Raw genomic sequence first — 22573 nt, 5'->3', positions numbered from 1 at the left:
CCCTCGCCCCAGCACCCCGACAGTCTGCACCCCAACGCCCCACGCCCCAGCACCCCGACAGTCTGAGCCCCAACACCGCACACCCCAGCACCCCACTGCCCCCCCATCCCACACCTCAGCACCCTGACAGTCTTTTAACTGTGAACTGCGCTGTATAAATGAGTCATTTTTGTTATTAAATATTTAGCGAGGCTTTTCTACATAATCAGAGTACAAAAGGCTGAAATACTGCATTACCGTTTTACTCTCCCGTCACTGGGAGCGTAATGAAAGCGGAATAATAAAAACGGGAAATAAAGAGTGAGAGGAAATCCGGCCTCCGCTTGTGCCGTTCGTTGTAAAAGAAAAAAAAAGGAGCTGGCATTAAAAGATAAAAGGCAGGCTGGTTGGGACGAAAGCGGACGCAGACACAGACGCAGACGCGGACTGTGGAACAGAAACGCCGCTGCTTCCTGTCCCCCACGCGGCCCGCGGTCCGGGTGCCGCGCGGTCCCCGTCCGCCGCGGAAAGCGTTCCTTCCGGCACGTTCTGAGAGCCCTAGCCGCGGGGACTTCCCCGTTTGACCGTGAGCTGGCTTTTTGAAAAGATGAGCTTCTGAATGTGTAATGGCACAACACGGCCGTTCCAGGCGGCTCATTTCCCTGCGGGCTGGGTTGCGTTCTGTGGGTAACTGCGTCAGTCCTGGGCTGGAGCGCCCCCCCAGGTTCTGAGCCTCTGCTGACCCGGGGAGCTGCTCTGCATGTTCAGATGTTTCCTGCAGCACCACTGCAGTACAGACACAATGAGAGAAATTACAGTTCTAACCCTGTTCCCCGTGGCTGGGGTGAAGAGTGTCCTTTCTGTGTTTGCGTTTGCGTTTGTGTGTGTGTGTTTGTGTTTGTGTTTGTGTGTGTGTGTTTGTGTCTGTGCGTGTGTGCGCGCGAGTGTATGTGTGCCTGTGTGTGTGTGTGTGTGTGTGCCTGTGTGTGTGTGTGTGTGTGCGTGCATGCATGCGTGTGTGTGTGTGGTGTCAGCCTGTAACAGGGCCTCTCCTCTCTCCTCAGCGGGTGCTGGTGCAGGCCACAGGCTCGGGCCAGAAGGGGGCGCAGGTCCAGCAACTGTCCAGAGTGCAGCAGGTCCCCCAGCAGGTACAGCCTCCCGTAATCTACCCAATCCCCAATGCCCGTAATATACCCAATGCCCATAATCTACCCAATCCCCAATGCCCGTAATCTACCCAATCCCCAATACCCATAATCTACCCAATCCCCAATACCCATAATCTACCCAATCCCCAATGCCCATAATCTACCCAATCCCCAATGCCCATAATCTACCCAATCCCCAATGCCCGTAATCTACCCAATCCCCAATGCCCACACTGTCTCACAACTTCATCTTCCAGCAGTGTCCTTCGGGCCTGGTGTTTGCCCTTACTGATCCTGGCTCAGTCTGTTAATCAGATCCTTCTCTCTCTCTCGCACGCTCTCTCTCCCTCACTCTCATGTTTCTCTCTCTCTCTCCCCTGTCTCTCTCTCTCACTTTCTCACTTTCTTCTCACTTTTCTCTCACTGTCTCTCTCTCTTTCTCTCTCTCTCTCACACGCACACACACACACACACACACACACACACACAACAGCAATTCAGAATAACACTGAGCTCGTGTGCGAGTGAGTTGGTTTGTAATGTACATGCAGATATTTATAAACATGCGCACACATACGTTCCCTGTTGTCTGCGCAGAGGAAGTAAGTGTGAAACGTGTTCTCATTACCCAGAACAAAAGAGCGGCATGCTGGGACACTTTGTACCCACTGCCACCTACTGACTGTTATGTATTAGGCATCATGGCCGAACATATGGAATTACCTGATTGGTCGAAAATCCTATTTGATTTATGTCAGACCGTCTGGTATGCTGAAGGACGCTGAATGAGTTGACACAGAAGGCCAGCAAAGACTGATGAATATGAACATGCACTGCGAGTTGATCTTTGCTTTTAAAGAGTTATGCTATTCCTGCGATTCTGCGTGTAATTATCTCTGTGTAGGTTTAGCTTTAGGTGGATTTGAAGCAGTGTTGAGCTCCAGGTCTGACTGTCTGGCTGGTCTCTGTTCGCTATTTAGGGCTGCATTTAAAGCTCCTGTCTTCGTAAGTGAGCTGAATGATTTTAGGACAGGCAGTGGAGAAAGTACCAGGAGAAGTGGTCAATTCTCCATTTAGAGAGTAATCAATCCCTGTTAACAGCTGTGCCAGTGTCTCATTCGCCCTACAAACCTGATCATTGCTTTTAAAATGTTTTTTTCTACACTCTCTGTCCAGTATCTTTGCTCCTGAGCGACTTCATAGACTGGTTCTCCGTACGGTTATTGCAGGGGTGTGATTTATCCTTCTTTTTTCTGATTAGTCAGGAAGTGCTGACTTTCAGACCCTGGGTATTTTCGGGGGGGGGGGGGGGGGGGGGGGGCCTTCTGTAGCGTTTGTCTTCGCTGCTGAACGTTCTGTCCTCGCTGCGGGTGATGTGTGCACTAATGACATACCCAAGTGCTCTGCCTCTTATGAGTCATTTTGGGTCTGAAAACGAGCGTTTTTCCGACCAATCGGAAAGAGACATCTCACCTTCCCGGCGCTGTCTGTGGGTGAAAATGAACATCCGTAGGGAGGCGGGTCAGAGGCACGCTGTGTCTGAGGGGAAGGCGAAGCCGGTTTTTGGGGTTGTCACGGTTACGCGCCCCTGTCGCAGCGCCGGCGTTGATTTGGGTTCGTCTCTCGACAGGTCCAGCAGGTCCAGCACGTGTACCCGTCCCAGGTCCAGTACGTGGAAGGAGGGGAAGTGGTGTACACAAACGGAACCATGTAAGAACCCCAACACCCCCACCCCACCCCCTCCCTCGCCCCGCCTCTCAGTGTGTGTGTGCCTCAGTGTGAGTGAGAAGTACTGGCCTGTCACAGGAAGTAGCAGGGGGAAGGAGATCGATGTCGCGCGCAGTCCCAGTACCTGCGCTCCTCTGCTTTTTTTTTTTCCCGGAGGCGTTTCGCTGTGAACAAACACAGGTGGAGCATCTTTCGTGTTCCTGGTGCATCGTGGGACAGCATCATTTCACACAGATTCCTTCAGTCTTTTTGTAATTTAAAATGTGTCTTTGTTTTTTTTTTTTTTTTTTAAAGGAGTGTTTTTCCTTCACAGGACAAAGGTGGCATTTCCCCCCCGCTAGATTAAAAAAAGGATATAAATAAATAAGAGAGTAAAACGGTAAACTGACTCGACAGGCCTCCTTTCTCCTGTCACAATTGTTTCGGCTCAACGTGTCCACGTGCCTCGGCGCCCTTTTCATCGACGTGTCGCTAATTAGGCTGTAATTAAAAGTTAATTAAGCAGATTTGCGCGAGGTTAGAGGGGGGATAATAGACCCGAAGCCGGGCACGTTGGATTAATTAGCGAATGCTTATTGGTCGCTGTTGGTCTCGGGTCTTGGGATGTCTGCCGTGGCGCGTCGTTTCTCATATACCCATGCAAATAGGATGCGCTGTTCCCAGGGGCCGCGTCTCCAGAAATGTCAGAGCTGTATATAGAAGCGCCACTTTATTATGCACTTCAGCGGGAGATGGCCCTCCAAATGGGAGAGCGGGCCGAGGAGACCGAGAGGGACAGGATGTTGCCCAGAAGGCCATTCAAACGGATGTGAAGTCGAAAGAATAGCGTCAACCGTTGTGCCGGTGCAAAAAAATTGTGACGTTTTTTTTCATTGTTTAACAAAAAAATGTAAAAGATAAATGAATACAGGATCAGAATAAGGCGAAGGGATGCGTTTTGTCACTATTTCTAAAGAAAACGATGGGTGGAAAGGGCACAGTGTTTTCTGTAGAGAAAGGGGAGAACTCGCATCGGAGGTCAAAGGTCAGTGAAGATCCTTCAGAAAACAGCGAGTCCCCTCAGGTTTAGCGAGCGTAGATGAGTGAGTGAGTGAGTGAGTGGGTGGGTGGGTGGGTGGGTTGGTGGGTGGGTGGGTGGGTGGGTGGGTGGGTGGGTGAGTGAGTGAGTGAGTGAGTGAGTGGGTGGGTGGGTGGGTGGGTGGGTGGGCGGGCGGGCGAGCGAGCGAGCGAGTGAGTAAATGAGATGAACGAGTGACCCTGCCCCCCTCTCCTCAGCCGGACGGCCTACTCCTACAACCCGGAGGCCCAGCTGTACGGGCAGAGCAGCGGGGGGGCCTACTTCGACTCGCAGGCGGGGGGCGCCCAGGTCACCACGGTGGTGTCGTCGGCCGGCGGCGTGCCCCCCCACGGCATGGTGGGCGTGGCCATGGACGTGGGGGGCAGCCAGATCATCTCCAGCGGCGGGACCTACCTCATCCACGGGGGCGGCATGGACGGCGGCCGCCACCTCGGCTCGCACTCCGCCCGCTCCTCCTCCGCAATGGTACGGCCCGTTACCGGGGTGACCCGCTACAACCGTTACAGCCGTTACAACACAGACACAAAAACAGGTCCTTTTATCGCCTCTGAGGGGAACCGGCTTTGCTTTATTCTAGCAGGACAGCGACACGGTGACCTAAAACACGCACGCACACACACACAAACACACACACGCACACACACACACACACACCTGCAGTGTAACTGCAGCGTCTGTCTGCACGCTTACGAATGTCACGAGGAACGCTGAGGTCGTGGTGGCAGGGTTTCATCAGTCTCGACGGCGAGGTTGGGAGGCGTGGCCTAAGGCAGGGAGCCGTACCTTTTAACCCTTTTATGGTGCGACATCACAAATATGCAGTTAGAACGTTCTTAACTGAACATTCTGATTCTGATGTAACAATCTCCTGGAGTTCTAGAACACTGACTTAGAATTTTGAAGAAAAAACAAAACATTCCAAAAAACCTACTCTTCGAAGGGTTCAGTCGCTTCTGTGTTGTAGAAGAACGCCAGAGGACCCCTTGGTTGGCCTTATCCTTATCCTCAGAAGTAATTTATGCGCATTAACACTGCTTGTGCTCAGTGTCATATCCCTATGGGTCTCCTCGGGGCAGTGATAGGCACTTTGTGTGTTAAGGGTTTTTGGGTTCAAGCTGAGCATCAGGAAAAAGTCTAGTTCATAAAAAATAAATTCAAGTGCATTATTTTACAGGACTTTTTTGTGGACAAAGATTGCACGGAATGTTTGCCATTTAAAGTGATTGATAAGAGCCTGGCATTCTCAAAATGGCAAATGGCAGGTTACTTACGAGGTCTTTTACCTGCAATCCTAACCTGGCTTCTTCCAGTGTATATTTACATTTAAATGAATGTAAATTTAAAAAGGAAAGCGTTAAGTGGTTAAGTGTTAAAGGCACTGCGCTCAGTCTTGGGGCCCCAGGATTAGGAAATGGTGCCAAGCTGTGGAGGGGGCTCATGGGATATGCGCTGGTGCCGCTGATCTGTCGGCTGCCTGCATACACACAGCCCAGCTGTTCTCGCGCACACGCTGATCCATTCGGTGGCCTCGATGAGCGCCCCCTATTGACTGCAAGAGGGGCGGCGGGGGGGGCGGACCAGAGCGCTGCTACAGGAAGAGGAGGAGGATGTGGAGGAGAAGGGCGTAGTTACAGGAACAGGAGGAGAAGGGTGAAGCTGTAGTTACAGGAACAGGAGGAGGGTGTAGGTACAGGAACAGGAGGAGAAGGGCGTAGTTACAGGAACAGGAGGAGAAAAGTGAAGCTGTAGTTACAGGAACAGGAGGAGGGTGTAGGTACAGGAACAGGAGGAGAAGGGTGTAGTTACAGGAACAGGAGGAGAAGGGTGAAGCTGTAGTTACAGGAACAAGCGGAGGGTGTAGGTACAGGAACAGGAGGTGAAGGGTGAAGTTACAGGAACAGGAGGAGAAGGGTGAAGCTGTAGTTACAGGAACAAGACGAGGGTGTAGTTACAGGAATGAGAGGAGGAGGGTGAAGTTACAGGAACAGAACGAGGGCATAGTTACAGGAACAGGAGGAGGAAGGTGTAGTTACAGGAACAAGAGGAGGAGGGTGTAGTTACAGAAACAGGAGGAGGGCGTAGTTACAGGAACAGGAGGAGGAGGGTGAAGTTACAGGAGGAGGAGGGCATAGTTACAGGAACAGGAGGAGAAGGGTGAAGTTACAGGAACAAGAGGAGGAGGGTGAAGTTACAGGAACAGGAGGAGGAGGGTGAAGTTACAGGAGGAGCAGGGTGAAGCTGTAGTTACAGGAACAGGAGGAGAAGGGTGAAGTTACAGGAACAGGAGGAGAAGGGTGAAGTTACAGGAACAGGAGGAGGAGGGTGAAGTTACAGGAACAGGAGGAGGAGGGTGTAGTTACAGGAACAGGAGGACGAAGGGCGTAGTTACAGGAACAGCAGGACAAAGGGCGTAGTTACAGGAACAGGAGGAGAAGGGCGTAGTTACAGGAACAGGAGGAGAAGGGCGTAGTTACAGGAACAGCAGGACGAAGGCACTGCCAGCTTTAATCCTTTTCCAAAGGCACTTGAGACAAAGAGCCCGGCTCCTGCGGCTCATTAGCATTTGGCCCGGAGCCCCTGGGAGGGCTATAAAGGCTTGGAAAGATGCAGTTTTTTCCCTCCTAATGTTTGGCCACTACACTGCACATCTTTCTCTCGGCTTTTTTCTCCCCCCCCGGACCCCCCCCCCCCCCCCCACTAAGTGTTTGGGGGCTCGCCACTGGCTTTACCGCTACGTTTGCTGGCCACCGCAGCCTCTCCCGCCTCTCCTCTTTTGGGCCGAAAGGGACAGAAATTCGCATTTAAACGGGACGGCCAAGCGAAGGGGGGCGGCCGGTACGACCCCGGGGCGGCGGATCGGGTGGAAATTGGTTTCGGATTCGTTGCAGTGTCCGCTAGCGGGGGTCGACTGAAGTGCCTTCTGCTCAGTGCCGAGAGAGGAGAAGAGGGCTGTTCTCCAATAATTACATTTTGGGGAGGGGGGGTGGGTGGGTGGGTGAGTGTTTGGGGAGTGGGGGGGGGGGGGGGGGGATTGCCGACTCACTCCCGGTGGGGCGCGCGCCCCCCCTCCCCCCCCGCCCCCCCCCCCGTCCCCACTTGCGGTGCCCATTTGCATATATTCGAATGTGTCGGACCAGGAAGCCCTCGGTGTGCAGCTTAACCCTGAGAGTGCCCTCATTTGCATGCTTTTTGTCAGCTCATCGCCAGTCGGGCCGCGACACTGACCGAGTGTGATGGAAATGCACTGATCTGGCTGCAGCTAACAGTCTCCTTTCCTTTCTGTTTTGTGTTTCTGTACTCCCTTTCTTCTTCTCCTCCTTCTCTCTCTCCCTCTCTCCCTCGCTCCCTCTCTCTCTCTCTCTCTTTTATATTTTTGCATGCTTTTTTTTCCCCTGTAGCTTGAAATGGCGATTGAAAACCTCCAAAAGTCTGAAGGGATTACCACTCACAAAAGCAGCCTGCTCAACAGCCATGTAAGTCATCCAGGAACCTGTTTACAGGGAAGGATAAGCCTCTGCCGGCTTTGGCCTGCCTCACAGCTGAAGTGAACACATCGGTCTTCTCTGCTGCCCAGTGTTGCTCGAACCCAAGCCCTCTGAGTCAGTAGGGTTAGACTCCCAAGCTCTCTGAGTCAGTAGGGTTAGACTCCCGAGCTCTCTGAGTCAGTAGGGTTAGACTCTCGAGCTCTCTGAGTCAGTAGGGTTAGACTCTCGAGCTCTCTGAGTCAGTAGGGTTAGACTCCCGAGCTCTCTGAGTCAGTAGGGTTAGACTCCCGATCAGTCTCTGAGTCAGTAGGGTTAGACTCCCGATCAGTCTCTGAGTCAGTAGGGTTAGACTCTCGAGCTCTCTGAGTCAGTAGGGTTAGACTCCCGATCAGTCTCTGAGTCAGTAGGGTTAGACTCCCGATCAGTCTCTGAGTCAGTAGGGTTAGACTCTCGAGCTCTCTGAGTCAGTAGGGTTAGACTCCCGAGCTCTCTGAGTCAGTCGGGTTAGACTCCCGATCAGTCTCTGAGTCAGTAGGGTTAGACTCCCGATCAGTCTCTGAGTCAGTAGGGTTAGACTCTCGAGCTCTCTGAGTCAGTAGGGTTAGACTCCTGATCAGTCTCTGAGTCAGTAGGGTTAGACTCCCGATCAGTCTCTGAGTCAGTAGGGTTAGACTCCCGATCAGTCTCTGAGTCAGTAGGGTTAGACTCCCGATCAGTCTCTGAGTCAGTAGGGTTAGACTCTCGAGCTCTCTGAGTCAGTAGGGTTAGACTCTCGAGCTCTCTGAGTCAGTAGGGTTAGACTCCCGATCAGTCTCTGAGTCAGTAGTGTTAGACTCCCGATCAGTCTCTGAGCCAGTAGGGTTAGACTCCCGAGCTCTCTGAGTCAGTCGGGTTAGACTCCCGATCAGTCTCTGAGTCTGTAGGGTTAGATTCCCGATCAGTCTCTGAGTCAGTAGGGTTAGACTCTCGAGCTCTCTGAGTCAGTAGGGTTAGACTCCCGATCAGTCTCTGAGTCAGTAGGGTTAGACTCCCGATCAGTCTCTGAGTCAGTAGGGTTAGACTCCCGATCAGTCTCTGAGTCAGTAGGGTTAGACTCTCGAGCTCTCTGAGTCAGTAGGGTTAGACTCCCGAGCTCTCTGAGTCAGTAGGGTTAGACTCCCGATCAGTCTCTGAGTCAGTAGGGTTAGACTCCCGATCAGTCTCTGAGTCAGTAGGGTTAGACTCTCGAGCTCTCTGAGTCAGTAGGGTTAGACTCTCGAGCTCTCTGAGTCAGTAGGGTTAGACTCCCGATCAGTCTCTGAGTCAGTAGGGTTAGACTCCCGATCAGTCTCTGAGCCAGTAGGGTTAGACTCTCGAGCTCTCTGAGTCAGTAGGGTTAGACTCCCGCGCTCTCTGAGTCAGTCGGGTTAGACTCCCGATCAGTCTCTGAGTCAGTAGGGTTAGACTCCCGATCAGTCTCTGAGTCAGTAGGGTTAGACTCCCGATCAGTCTCTGAGTCAGTAGGGTTAGACTCCCGAGCACTCTGAGGCAGTAAGTTTAGACTCGAGCAGTTTGAGTCCGTAGGGTTGGACACCCGGACGTTCTGCGCCTGTAGACCCCGAGCGCTCCCTGAGTCTGTAAGGTGTGACAGCACTCGCTCCTGCGCCCGCTCCTCGCTTGGTTTGCCGCACGTTTAACCTGCCCTCGCTGTCCCCTGGATGAAAGCGCATGCGTCTTAACCTCTCCTGCGTGCAGCGGCTCCCCCCCCCCGCCATAACGACACCGGCTACGCTCCGTCCGCGCGGCGTAGACACAAAGACTGGCGGGGAATGTGCGGCGGTGAAATCAGACGACGTCATTGCTGCGTTACTTAAATATGAGGAGAGGCAGCATGTACACGCGCACACACACACACGCGCACACACACACACACACACATACACACACATTCACTCACACTTGTTTATTTACACGCTGTCTCTCTCTCTCCCCGGGAGTGGGCATCCATGCGTCTTCACTCCTGTCCACAGCTCGCGTGCAGTTTACTGTGTTCCTAGCGCTGGTCAGGCTGTGTGTTTCGTGCATGCTTATAAGGCTTTGTAACGCTAGTATGTATGCGCTTATGTATGGCATGCGGATGTCATCGCACTGTGCTCGTGTTCTGTGAGAGGCCGTAACTCTTTCTATCACTGCACTTTGTTCAAATATGAATTATGATAAAAATCGTATTAGAACAATATATTAAAACAAATACATTTTTATATTCTGTATGAAAGTCAGCGTGTGTCGTTTGCCCTCTGATGCACCAGCGAGGTGTAATGGCTTAATGGGCTCGCTGGTGTCTTCATAATTCTTACGGGGAGTAAGCGAATGAGCCACTGCCCTCCCGACCGTCCGAAAAGCAGGCGTTTGATTTGAAGGCCGGTCTCCGTGGGGAAGATGGCGGGCGGGGGGGCGGTTGTGTTTGCGGCGGTTCCTTGTCGTGAATCATCGCGTTCGCGCCCCCCCCCAGCCTGACAGCCCCGGCGAGGAGGCCCGGTCTCCCCGACACTTAGCCTGTCATTCACCGCCGCTGTCGGCGCGTGGAGACGAGGGGACGGTTCAGCGTCCGCTCCCGCCGCCGAGAGCGCCAGACGAGCGGGCGGGTTGCAGCGCCGCTCCTGCGCGTGCGTCCCCCCCCACCCCCACCCCCACCCTCCATCCCCTCCACACCCCGCACCCCCCCCCCCCCCCCCCCCCGCGGAAGGAAAATAATAATACTGGGTGTCAGAGCTGCCTCTCTGTTGCCGGGGAGTGTGGAGGCCCGCTGTGGTCTTTTACACTGTCGGAGTAATTGATGTAATAATCGCTAATTTGCCTATCAATCTCTGCTTCCGTCTGTTTGCGACGTGGAAGCCGGTGTTAAGTGTCATGAATATCCTCCCCCCCTCCCCCCCCCCCCCACCACCACCACCACCACCAACAACACCCTGCCTTCTCCTCCATCTGCTGTGTAAATGCAGTGTTTACCTCTGGCGGCCCTCCTCTGCGCGTGTGTGTGTGTGTGTGTGTATGTGTCTGTATGTTACATTACATTACAGGCATTTAGCAGACGCTCTTATCCAGAGCGACTTGCACAACTTAAAAAAAAAAAAAAAAAAATTTTTACATAGCATTTACATTGTATCAAATTATACAGCTGGATATATACTGGAGCAATGCAGGTTAAGTACCTTGCTCAAGGGTACAACGGCAGTGTCCTAGCGGAGAATCGAACCTGTTACCTTTAGGTTATAAGGTTTTGCCGCTCTATGTGTATGCATGCATGTGTGTGTGTGTCTGTATGTGTATGTGTGTGGGTTCGTGTGTGAATATGTGTGTGTGTGTGTGTGCATGTGCTGTGTTCAGCCATGACACTGTCTCTCCAAACTGTGTTCAGCTGGTCTGACTGCGCCTCTGTGCTGTGTTCAGTGGTCTGACTGCGCCTCTGTGCTGTGTTCAGTGGTCTGACTGCGCCTCCGTGCTGTGCTGTGTTCAGTGGCCTGACTGCGCCTCTGTGCTGTGTTCAGTGGTCTGACTGCGCCTCTGTGCTGTGTTCAGTGGTCTGACTGCGCCTCCGTGCTGTGCTGTGTTCAGTGGCCTGACTGCGCCTCTGTGTTGTGTTCAGCCGGCCTGACTGCGCCTCTGTGCTGTGTTCAGTGTCTGACTGCGCCTCTGTGCTGTGTTCAGTGTCTGACTGCGCCTCCGTGCTGTGCTGTGTTCAGTTGCAGTGGCTGCTGGATAACTACGAGACGGCGGACGGCGTCAGCCTCCCGCGCAGCTCTCTGTACAACCACTACCTGTGGCACTGCCAGGAGCAGAAGCTGGACCCGGTCAACGCCGCCTCCTTCGGCAAGCTCATCCGCTCCGTCTTCATGGGCCTGCGCACCCGTCGGCTCGGCAACAGGTCCGCCCCGCCCGCCGCCACGAGCACGAGCGGAGAGGGGGGGAGAGAGAGAGAGAGAGAGAGGGAGGGGGAGAGAGAGAGAGAGAGAGAGAGAGGGAGGGGGAGAGAGAGAGAGGGAGAGAGGGGGGGAGAGAGATAGAGGGAGAGCTGGAGAGAGAGAGAGAGAGAGGGATAGTGAGCTGGAGAGAGAGAGAGGGAGGGGGGGGGAGAGAGAGGGAGAGAGAGAGAGTGATAGTAAGCTGGAGAGAGAGGGAGAGAGAGAGATGGAGGGAGAGAGACGGAGAGAGAGAGCTGGAGAGAGTGGGGGGAGAGAGAGAGGGAGAGAAAGAGGCGGAGAGAGACAGAAACTGAGAGAGAGAGGGGCAGTAAGAGAGACAGGCTAATTTACTGCACACCAACAGTGAAAGGAAGGGCTAATTTATACTAGACCGTGTGAGAGAGCGAGAGAGCTAATTTAGAACAGAATGTGCGTGTGAGAGAGAAAGAGGCAGGGCTAATTTACAGCACATTGTGTGAGTGAGAGGGGGCGGGTCTAATTTAGAGCACATTGTGTGAGAGAGAGGGGCGTGGCTAATTTACAGCACATTGTGTGAGTGAGAAGGGGGCGGGTTTAATTTAGAGCACATTGTGTGACTGAGAGGGGCGGGGCTAATCTAGAGCACATTGTGTGAGGGAGAGGGGTGGGGCTAAGTTAGAGCACATTGTGTGAGTGAGAGAGGGGCGGGGCTAATTTAGAGCACATTGTGTGAGAGAGAGGGGCGGGGCTAATATAGAGCACATTGTGTGAGTGAGAGGGGGCGGAGCTAATATAGAGCACATTGTGTGAGAGAGAGGGGCGGGGCTAATCTAGAGCACATTGTGTGAGGGAGAGGGGCGGGGCTAATCTAGAGCACATTGTGTGAGGGAGAGGGGCGGGGCTAATCTAGAGCACATTGTGTGAGAGAGAGGGGCGGGGCTAATCTAGAGCACATTGTGTGAGGGAGAGGGGCGGGGCTAATCTAGAGCACATTGTGTGAGGGAGAGGGGCGGGGCTAATCTAGAGCACATTGTGTGAGGGAGAGGGGCGGGGCTAATCTAGAGCACATTGTGTGAGGGAGAGGGGCGGGGCTAATTTAGAGCACATTTTGTGAGAGAGAGGGGCGGGGCTAATTTAGAGCACATTGTGTGAGAGAGGGGCGGGGCTAATTTAGCGTGCGCTGCGTGTGTATGAGCTGGGTAAAGGAAGGATGGGGATTTCACAGCGTTTGATTTTGTCTGTTGACTGTAAACACCGTCGAGCGTTTGAGAAGTGGGTTAGCGCACAGCTGAGCAGCGGCGTGTGGAGAGGCTGATCACTGCATCCGCTCTCCGTTTCCCTCTCCCTCTTTCTTTCCCCCTCCATCTTAAATACAAACAAAAATGTGCTTTTTTTTTTCGCACAAACACGCATGGACAAAGTGGCAATTGTTTTCCAAAAATGTAGGCAATTGTTTTCTAAAAATATATATGAATAATAAAATGAATCTCTCCTCCCCTCCCCTCCCCTCCCCCCCCGTCTCCCTCTCTCTATCTCTCTTTCCCTCTCCTCCCCCCCCCCCCCTCTCCCTCTCTCTCTCTCTGTCTCTCTCTCTCAGGGGGAACTCTAAGTATCATTACTATGGCATCCGTCTGAAACCGGACTCCCCTCTGAATCGGCTGCAGGAGGACTCCCAGTACACGGCCATGAGACAGCAGCCCATCCACCAGAAACAGAGGTGCGCCCCCCCCCCCCCCCCCCCTCAACCCAAACTATCCCCCATATCCTCACATCAGCTGCACAGCTCAGCTCCACCCCCCCCCCCCCCCCCCAAACTACCCCCCATATCCTCACATCAGCTGCACAGCTCAGCTCCACACCCCCCCAAGCACAGGCTGTATGAAGCTGAAACTGCACTAATCTGTCATCTTTCCCTACTCTTTTACAATCCATTGGTGAACCCTCCCTACCTCCTGGCCCCTCCCCCTTTCCTTCCGTCCCCGCATCTGGGCCCCTCCCTCTTCCTGGCCCCGCCCCCCTTCCCGGCCCCTCCCTCTAGCTGCCCTGTAGTGAGCTCCGGCCCTGCCCCTCACAGCGTTGCTCCGCCCCTCTCCCCCGTGCTCAGGTTCAAGCCCCTGCAGAAGGTGGACGGCATGGGGGACAGCTTCTCCGGCGGCTCCCAGCACTCCTCCGGCACGCCCGACCTGGCCGCCCAGAGCCAGCACCACCAGCAGTACATCGGTGAGCGTGGCCCCGCCCCCACAGCGCAAGCCCTGCCCCTGTGAGCGGCAGGTGGGGCCGCTGCTGCGCGCGTGATCACATGATCGCTCTCATCGCTATGGCGATCATACCCGGCATAGAAACGGGTGTGCGAGAACATAAGCTATTTCACCCCGGACAAGGGCATTTACCGAGCAGGTACCCAGCGCTAACGGTCTGGTTTGTATTGTGAATAATATATTAGAGCAGGGCTGCCCAACCCTGTTCCTGGAAATCTTCTGTCCTGTAGGTTTTCCGCTCTTCGATTGGCACACCTGATTCTACTAATTAGCAGCTTAATAGGAGCTCTAGCTGTTGAATGAGGTGCGCTTTGTTAGGGCTGGGGTGAAAACCTATAGGATGGTAGGTCTCCAGGGTTGGGCAGCCCTGCATCGGATCATGAAGTGTTTTGGCGGGAATAACGTGTCCGCTGACCGCCGTCTCTCGTCCCGCCGGCAGACGTGTCCCACGTGCTGCCCCCGTTCCCCTCCCCGGACCTGGGCTCCTGCCCCCTGCCCGAGCGCATCAGCCCCAACGACGTCAAGAAGCTGCAGAGCCTGTACAGGGACCACTGCGAGGTACGGCCGCCCGTCACCCCCGCGTCGCCATGCCGACGGGCCCGCCCACTCAGAGGCGGGCCTGGCTGGGCCTTCAGAGTTACAGCTGAGCTTCAGCAGACACGGCTTACAGACACTCTATACTATACATCAGTGGGGTGTGTAACTGAGGTCCTGGAGGGCTGGTGCTGTGTGCTTTTTGTTCCAACCAATTGCCTTAGTTGTAGTTTTCTGACAGCTCTATAAACTACGCTGGTTCACTCCAGTACTTGACCACAGTAAAATCTTTAGGATGCACTTGCAGTCTGCGGCTGTAGCTGGTGCTTCAAACAATTTTATTTGATTTATTTCACCTTTGTTTCACCAGGCATGTTATTAAGAACAAATTCTTATTTACAATTCTTATTTACAAGAATTTAAATTCTTACAAACAAATGTCTGATCAAGATATAATTGAGCTAATTAAATAATTAAGAACCGAAGTGGGCACAAAATCCTGAAACGGATCGGCCCTTCTGCACTCCTGCTCTGCGATACACAGCTGGATATTCACTGAGGTGATCCAGGTTAAGCACCTCGCTCAAGGGTTCAGCCACAGTGTGGGAATCGAACCCATGACCTTTAGCCTGTGGGCTGAGGTCCGGTTCTCTACCCGCCGTACCGCACTCCGCTCTTACGCAGAGCGGGGTTGAGCGAACGCGCGGGGGTTTCGAGGAAACAGGGGTGCGCGGGGCGGGACTTCTCCACGGAGGCGGCCGGAACTCTCCGGAACCTCTGAGGGGGTCGCGGGCGGGAGCGGAGCGGCGGAGCCGGCGGTTCGGTGGGCGAGCGAGCGGGCGGGCGCTCAGCGCTGGTTGTTTATGCGCGTGTCGCCGCGGCGGCGCAGATGAAGGGGCGGCTCATTAAAGCGCTCCGCCCTGGCGCGTTGTTGGCGGCCCGCGCCCGCGTCCGGCCGCGCGGCGCCGCTTTTGTTCCCGCCGCCTTTCATCGCCGTCGCCGCGGCGGCGCTTTCAGGGCGCGCCAATTAACCTTCCGCCCGCCGTCCGTCTGCGCTGCCACAAACACGCCTCTGTCTTTGTCCTGTCTGTGTGTGTGTGTGTGTGTGTGTTAGGGTGTGTGTGTGTCCCTGTGTGTGTGAGTGTGTATGTGTGTCCCTGTGTGTGTGTGTGTGTGTTAGTGTGTTAGTGTGTGTGTGTGTGTGTGTGTGTGTGTGTGTTAGTGTGTTAGTGTGTGTGTGTGTGTGTGTGTGTGAGTGTGTGTGTGTGTGTGTGTTAGTGTGTTAGTGTGTGTGTGTGTGTGTGTTAGTGTGTGTGTGTGTGAGTGTGTGTGTGTGTGTGTGTGTGTGAGTGTGTGTGAGTGTGTGTGTGTGTGTGTGTTAGTGTGTGTGTGTGTGTGTGTGTGAGTGTGTGTGAGTGTGTTGTTAACAGTGGCTTATTTTTGAATATCTTGGGTGTGCAAAGCAACATCTTTATCCCATTTTAATATGATTTTAATAAGTAAACTGTGTGCCTGGGACATATTGGAGCTGACAAAGCCTATTTTTATTGGATCGCCAGATCTGTCGGCTAGTCTCGGAGATTGTGCTGAGCTCACAGAGGTGTAACTTTGAATTAAAAAGTTCTTTCCTTTTTTTTTCATTTTGAGGAGTCTGTGCGCGACCAGCTGGTCTTTCAGAGTGCACTTTCCTTTCTCCCTGGCCACAGAGCTCCTTGGCTCTCGTGTCCTACGGGTTTTTCTGCGTTTTGGCGTTAAAGCGGTTAGCCTGGAGGTCAAGGGTCCTGAGGAGATCCGGGTCAGCTCCTGGAATCGTGGAGCTTACAGGTGGTAGGACTGAGGGTCTCAGGCTTTGGGATGACCCCAAAACTAGCCAGATCAGCACCACTGCTACTGGCCTCCCGAGGGTTCCTCTGTTGTGTGTGTGTGTGCGTGTGTGTGTGTGTGTGCGCGGGTGTGCGTGCATGTGTGCGTGCGTGTATGTGTGTCTGCTTGTGCGCATGCATGTGTGCGCGTTCGTGCATGTTTTATTTTGCGCAGGACGCTGCCCCTGCTGGTTACTTTAAGCGATGCAGGAACACACAGCTGCTGAGATGTCACTCTAGTGGGCCAGACACCTGCAGCTGCAGTCATTAATGCCAAGTTTTGGGTGGGAAAAGCTGTTAATATTCTGCTGTCAGTCATGTTTGCGAACTCTATGGTAAGTTCATTATTTATGCTTAAAGAGTGCTCTGGGGGGGGGGGGGGGGGGGGGAAACACCACCAGCCACAATGGCCGTATTCCGGGCTGCCATAAGGAACGGTACGTCCATCCCTCACCCCGAGACCTCGGTCTCAGACGAGCTGCTCAGCCCGCCCGGCGAAGAAGCAAGAGGCAAAAAAAAACGCCTGTTTATAAGGACCGGGGGGGGAAATTTTCCTTTGTTTTGGAGTTCGGCGTGTTTGAGCGGTTGCCGGGGGCAACGGTAAACAAGGTTGCCATGGCGACGCTCGGAGAGAGGAAGCGAAAACATATCGTGTGATCGAAGGAAAATCTATAGCGCCGTCTGTAAGGGGATACGCGGTTGAGCGTGCGCTGCCAAGCGGGGATCCGTGGCCGCGCGCAGTCACAGCGAGCAGCGTGAGGGGACTGGAGCTCTCTGACACAGAGGACATGCTGCTCTGCTCTGCTCTGCACGGAAGCTCTGTCTGCTGCAGTGAAGACTGTGCGCTTTGACAACTTTTCATTTAGTTTAGCTGGAGCATACCACCTCAAGAACTGCCTGGCATGCCTTGTGTTTGTGCGTGTGTGTGTGTGTGTGTGTGTGTGGATGTGTGTGTGCATGTGTGCGTGTATGTGTGTGCGTGTGTGTGTTTGTGCATGTGTGTGTAAGTGTGGATGTGTGTGTGCATGTGTGCGAGTGTGTGTGTGCGTATGTGTGACTGTGCGCACACGAGTGTGTTAGTGTATGCACGTGCGTGTGTGTATGTGTGTGTGTGTTCATGCGTGTGAGTGTTCCAGAGGGCAGAATATTTCCAGGTTTATCAGTGCCGTCTTTGTGGAAGATATTTAAACGGTACAGGCTTGCAGGTGCCCTTTGTTTTGTTTTTTTCTGCTCCTTTTAAAAACAAAAGTATCTGCTAATTGGAGGCTCATGCCTGCATTCTTACGTTCCTCCCTCGATTGGCACAGCATCCTGAGCGGTGTTCCCTGTGTGTGTGTGTGTGTGTGTGTGTGTGTGTGTGTGTGTGTGCGCACGCGCGTGTGTGCAACGTTTGCTCTTGAATTCAAACACAAAGAGAGGAACCAGGAAGTCATGTGACAGGGGGGCGAAATTCGCGCACTTCTTGGTGCTGCGCTCATATGAGGAAACACACTGATGAAACAGTCACCTGTGACACAGATAACTGTCAAATTTAAAAAACAGTTCATTTTATTTTTAGGAGTCGGCCAATCAGATTGCACTTTCCTGACAGGAGAGCACTTTGGTTCTAGCACCTGACGGGCTATAAAATAGGACATTGGGTTAACCCATGGAGGATGTAGTGTTTAGATGTGTGTGTGTGTGTGTGTGTGTGAAGCAGGAGGTGTGAGAGGACGTTTCTCATGTTTGTGCCCCCCTCCCGCCTCCCCCCTCCCAGGCCACTCTAGACGTGGTGATGAACCTGCAGTTCCACTACATCGAGAAACTGTGGCAGACCTTCTGGTATTCAACAGCGCCATCTAGTGACGGAGCAACTCCTCTCCCTAACAGGTCAGAGTCCGGAACTGCAGCTCGACTCTGTTAGCTGCAAGCTTGAGAACTGAGAGAGTATTGCATTAATGTAATACACAGTAAAACACAGTCATGTGATATGAAATTAATATGGCAAAGCAGACACTTAGTATTTTAAACATATTCTTTATGCAGTGTTTATGATTAAAACCTATGACCTGTAATGTTTAATTTCTGTGGTTTTGTGTATGTGTGCGTGTGTGTGTACGCGCGTGTGTATATGTATGTGTGTGTATCTGCAGTGAGGAGGAGACAGAGGGGGTGATTCCCAGGGAGAAGCTGGTGTCTCTGTGCAAGTACGAGCCGGTCAGACTGTGGATGCGCAGCTGTGACCACATCCTGTACCAGGCGCTGGTGGAGATCCTCATCCCTGACGTGCTCAGACCTGTGCCCAGTCAGTCCCGCGCCGCCTCCCCCTGATCAGTCCCGCGCCGCCTCCCCCTGATCAGTCCCGCGCCGCCTCCCCCTAATCAGTCCCACACCGCCTCCCCGATCTCCTGCCTCCTCTCCCTGACCGCCTGTCTCCTCCCCCCTCTTCCGAACACTTCCTCACATGTGCTAATTTTGCTGTATTCTGTCTCTAATGCTTTATCATCCCATTCCATGTCTGTCTCTGACTCCGACTGATTCTGTCTGGCTGACTCTTACTCTGTCTCCATCTCTGACTCTGACTCTGTTTCTGACCGAATTAGACTCTCTGACTATCTCTGACTGAATTTGACTCTGTGCCTCTGTCCCTGACTCGGTCTCTGACTCTCTGCTTCAGGCACTCTGACTCAGGCCATTCGCAACTTCGCCAAGAGTCTGGAGGGGTGGCTGACCTCCGCCATGAGAGACTTCCCGCAGGAGATCGTCCGCACCAAGGTACCGGGGCCCCGAGGGGCCACACAGGGATGGGACGTGCTTAGGATGTGTGTAGGATGCCTGTAGGATGTGTGTAGGATGAGTGTAGGGTGTGTGCAGGATGTGTATAGGACGTGTTTAGGACGCGTGTGGCATGCATGCAGCTGGCGCGCAGCTCTTGAGCGCCCCCCCTGTGCATCCCTGTGCGTTGCAGGCGGCGGTGGTGAGCGCGTTTGCGCAGACGCTGCGCAGGTACACCTCCCTGAACCACCTGGCGCAGGCGGCGCGGGCCGTGCTGCAGAACACCTCGCAGATCAACCAGATGCTCAGCGACCTCAACCGCGTCGACTTCGCCAACGTGCAGGTACCGCCGGCGCGCGCTGATGATGTCACTCATACAGGATTCGCGCTTTGATGATGTCACGCGTCAGACACGCGCAGCCTCTGACCACGCGTGACCCCCCCCCCCCCCCCCGGTACAGGAGCAGGCCTCGTGGGTGTGCCAGTGCGACGAGGCGGTGGTGCAGAGGCTGGAGCAGGACTTCAAGGTGACGCTGCAGCAGCAGAGCTCCCTGGACCAGTGGGCCGCCTGGCTGGACAACGTGGTGAACCAGGTCCTGAAGCCCCACGAGGGCAGCGCCAGCTTCCCCCGCGCCGCCCGCCAGTTCCTGCTCAAGTGGTCCTTCTACAGGTAGCTCGGCCCGCTCCCCCCGCGCCTCCGTCCTTACCGGGCCATGAATGACTTGCGTATTGGCAGGAAGTACATATGTAAATATTGCCAAAGCATCAGAAATCATTTAAAATACATATGTAAATATTGCCAAAGCATCAGACATCATTTAAAATACATATGTAAATATTGCCAAAGCATCAGAAATAATTAGAAATACAAATGTACAGTGAAATGCTAGTAACAGTGAACATTCTAATACATACTAATAACATCTCTCACTTTCTCTCCCCCACTCTCTCACTTTTTCCCCCCATCTCTCTCCCCCCCCTCCCTCTCCCCCTCTCTCTCTCTCCTGCTCCCCTCCCCTCTCTTTCTCCACCCTCCTCTCTCCCCCTCTCTCCCCCTTCTCTCTCTCCCCCTCTCTCTCTCTCTCCCCCCTCTCCCTCTCCCTCTCTCTCTCAGCTCCATGGTGATCAGAGACCTGACCCTGCGCAGCGCCGCCAGCTTCGGCTCCTTCCACCTGATCCGGCTGCTGTACGACGAGTACATGTTCTACCTGGTGGAGCACCGCGTGGCCCAGGCCACGGGCGAGACTCCCATCGCCGTCATGGGAGAGGTGAGCGGCGACGGACGGCTTCGATTAGCAACGGCTAACCGCGACGCTGCGTCAGACACTCTTCTCCTCACGCTGACCTTACCTTAACCTAACTTACCTTCACCTGCTTTATTTTAACTTACCTTGACTTACCTTCACTTTGCAAGGTTTATTGCCCAGGCACTGGCTCACATTCGCTTTGGTTTGCAAAGACATCCATTTACACTGCGACTGTGGCTTAACTAACACTGAACCCAGAGCATTTATCATGGGTACATCTGACACTACGTCCTGAAACCCGATCGCTGCTTAAAAGTTAGACGTCCTCGGCCTCTGCCTCGTACTGACCGAGATCCTTAACGTTATCCGGTGGGTTTCTGTACGGACTGCAGTTTTCTGTCCATCATCGGCTGAAGGCTGGGCGTCATTTCTGCTCCTTGCCTAAAACCTTTGCTCGTGCACTGTTCTAAGTCAGTCTGGATGCAAAGAGCCAAAATGGCGGCCGTGTTTGAGCCGGCATTCACCTGTTCCTCTCTGCCTTTTCTCATCGCAGTTCAGCGACCTCAACTCCATGATGCCCATGCTGATGGAGAAAGGTAGACTCGCGCCTCCACTTCCTCCGCATCGCACTGCTCTGCTCAAACCTGTGCGCACTGGCATCAGGCTGTTACAAATACATCCTCCTCAGGGCAGTGTGCTGACATTTTATTCAAGCACAAGTCGAGTGCACTAATGGATCCCAGTCACACAGTGCGCTCCTAAATCATGTTTCCAGTTGGCACACATCAGTCTTCAGGAGTGAATGCTCCTAAAATGGGAGCTCCTGCAGGCTCAGGAGAATTTAACAAACCTGCTGCTCTCTCAGTACAATTAAAGTCTTTGTTGTGAATGTTAGTAAGTCACGTTTTAAGATTACAGTAATGCATTAGTACTGTAGATGCCACTGGTGTCTGAAGGTTCTCAGATGCGTTTGTATGTATTTATATTTATTTTTATAAATGATGCTAACGCTCTCACACTCTCCCTCACACACTGATTCCCTGGTTTATTATTTATGTTTAAACGATGCTGACGCTCTCTTAGACTGGTCCTTCTCTGGTTTATTATTTTAAACGATGCTGACGCTCTCTTAGACTGGTCCTTCTCTGGTTATTATTTTAAACGATGCTGACGCTCTCTTAGACTGGTCCTTCTCTGGTTTATTATTTTAAACGATGCTGACGCTCTCTTAGACTGGTCCTTCTCTGGTTTATTATTTTAAACGATGCTGACGCTCTCTTAGACTGGTCCTTCTCTGGTTTATTATTTTAAACGATGCTGACGCTCTCTTAGACTGGTCCTTCTCTGGTTTATTATTTTAAACGATGCTGACGCTCTCTTAGACTGGTCCTTCTCTGGTTTATTATTTTAAACGATGCTGACGCTCTCTTAGACTGGTCCTTCTCTGGTTTATTATTTTAAACGATGCTGACGCTCTCTTAGACTGGTCCTTCTCTGGTTTATTATTTTAAACGATGCTGACGCTCTCTTAGACTGGTCCTTCTCTGGTTTATTATTTTAAACGATGCTGACGCTCTCTTAGACTGGTCCTTCTCTGGTTTATTATTTTAAACGATGCTGACGCTCTCTTAGACTGGTCCTTCTCTGGTTTATTATTTTAAACGATGCTGACGCTCTCTTAGACTGGTCCTTCTCTGGTTTATTATTTTAAACGATGCTGACGCTCTCTTAGACTGGTCCTTCTCTGGTTTATTATTTTAAACGATGCTGACGCTCTCTTAGACTGGTCCTTCTCTGGTTTATTATTTTAAACGATGCTGACACTCTCTTAGACTGGTCCTTCTCTGGTTTATTTATTTATGTTTAAACGATGCTGACGCTCTCTTAGACTGGTCCTTCTCTGGTTTATTTATTTTAAACGATGCTGACGCTCTCTTAGACTGGTCCTTCTCTGGTTTATTATTTTAAACGATGCTGACGCTCTCTTAGACAGGTCCTTCTCTGGTTTATTATTTTAAACGATGATGACGCTCTCTTAGACTGGTCCTTCTCTGGTGTATTTTTTTCTAAACGATGCTCTTGCTCTTGCAGACTCGTCCTTCTCTGACGACATGAGCGACCTGGGCAGCGACGGGGACATGTCCCGAGGCCCCAGCGAGCTGGCGGTCAAGCGGGAGCCCACCTCCCTGCAGGAGATCTGAGCGTGCCGCGCCCAAACCACGCCCGGGCCACGCCCAAACCACGCCCGGGCCACGCCCAAACCATGCCCACAGACCCCCGGGCTGAGGGCTGCAGCGTGGGCGGTGTACATAGAGAGAAAGAGGAGAGCGAGCAGCGTTCGCTCCACCCCCAATCCCACCCTGCCCCCCCGCCTCCCCCCCCCCAACCCCCGCCGCCGATGTTCCCGGCTTTTCTCAAAGGCGGGAGGGAAGACCTGTGTCCGAGAGAAAAGCAAACGCTTCTGTGAGATTTTTGACTTTACTGGAGATTATAGTTCTAATTTTAAAAAGATTTTTTTTTTTTCCGTTCCTTCGTGTTCCTGTACTGCAACTTTAAAAAAGAAAAAAAAAAAAACGAAAA

General features: G+C 53.0%; 1 protein-coding gene across 5 annotated transcripts in view; it reads left to right on the top strand.

Moving 5' to 3' along the window:
- rfx2 (regulatory factor X, 2 (influences HLA class II expression)) overlaps positions 1-22367 on the top strand; it is a 44376-nt gene extending 22009 nt beyond the window's left edge. For 3 of the 5 annotated variants that reach the window (XM_035413314.1, XM_035413316.1, XM_035413313.1), the window contains exons 3-18: positions 1044-1127; positions 2758-2837; positions 4131-4398; positions 7332-7406; positions 11141-11322; positions 12936-13055; positions 13443-13558; positions 14036-14154; positions 17749-17861; positions 18125-18276; positions 18649-18746; positions 18940-19089; positions 19208-19416; positions 19861-20014; positions 20547-20589; positions 22085-22220. In XM_035413314.1, coding sequence (XP_035269205.1) covers positions 1044-1127; positions 2758-2837; positions 4131-4398; positions 7332-7406; positions 11141-11322; positions 12936-13055; positions 13443-13558; positions 14036-14154; positions 17749-17861; positions 18125-18276; positions 18649-18746; positions 18940-19089; positions 19208-19416; positions 19861-20014; positions 20547-20589; positions 22085-22194 — 2073 coding nt within the window. In that variant the 3' untranslated portion in view covers positions 22195-22220. Of the gene's footprint in view, positions 1-1043; positions 1128-2757; positions 2838-4130; positions 4399-7331; positions 7407-11140; positions 11323-12935; positions 13056-13442; positions 13559-14035; positions 14155-17748; positions 17862-18124; positions 18277-18648; positions 18747-18939; positions 19090-19207; positions 19417-19860; positions 20015-20546; positions 20590-22084 lie in introns of all 5 variants that reach the window. The other 2 variants (XM_035413311.1, XM_035413312.1) reach the window with 2 other exon arrangements.
- The last annotated feature ends 206 nt before the right edge of the window (positions 22368-22573 follow it).

This window comes from Anguilla anguilla, chromosome 4 (genome assembly GCF_013347855.1).
Source record: "Anguilla anguilla isolate fAngAng1 chromosome 4, fAngAng1.pri, whole genome shotgun sequence".
NCBI lineage: Eukaryota > Metazoa > Chordata > Actinopteri > Anguilliformes > Anguillidae > Anguilla > Anguilla anguilla.
The sequence above is the reverse complement of the archived record's forward strand: the minus strand, read 5'-3'. Positions and strand labels throughout refer to the sequence as shown.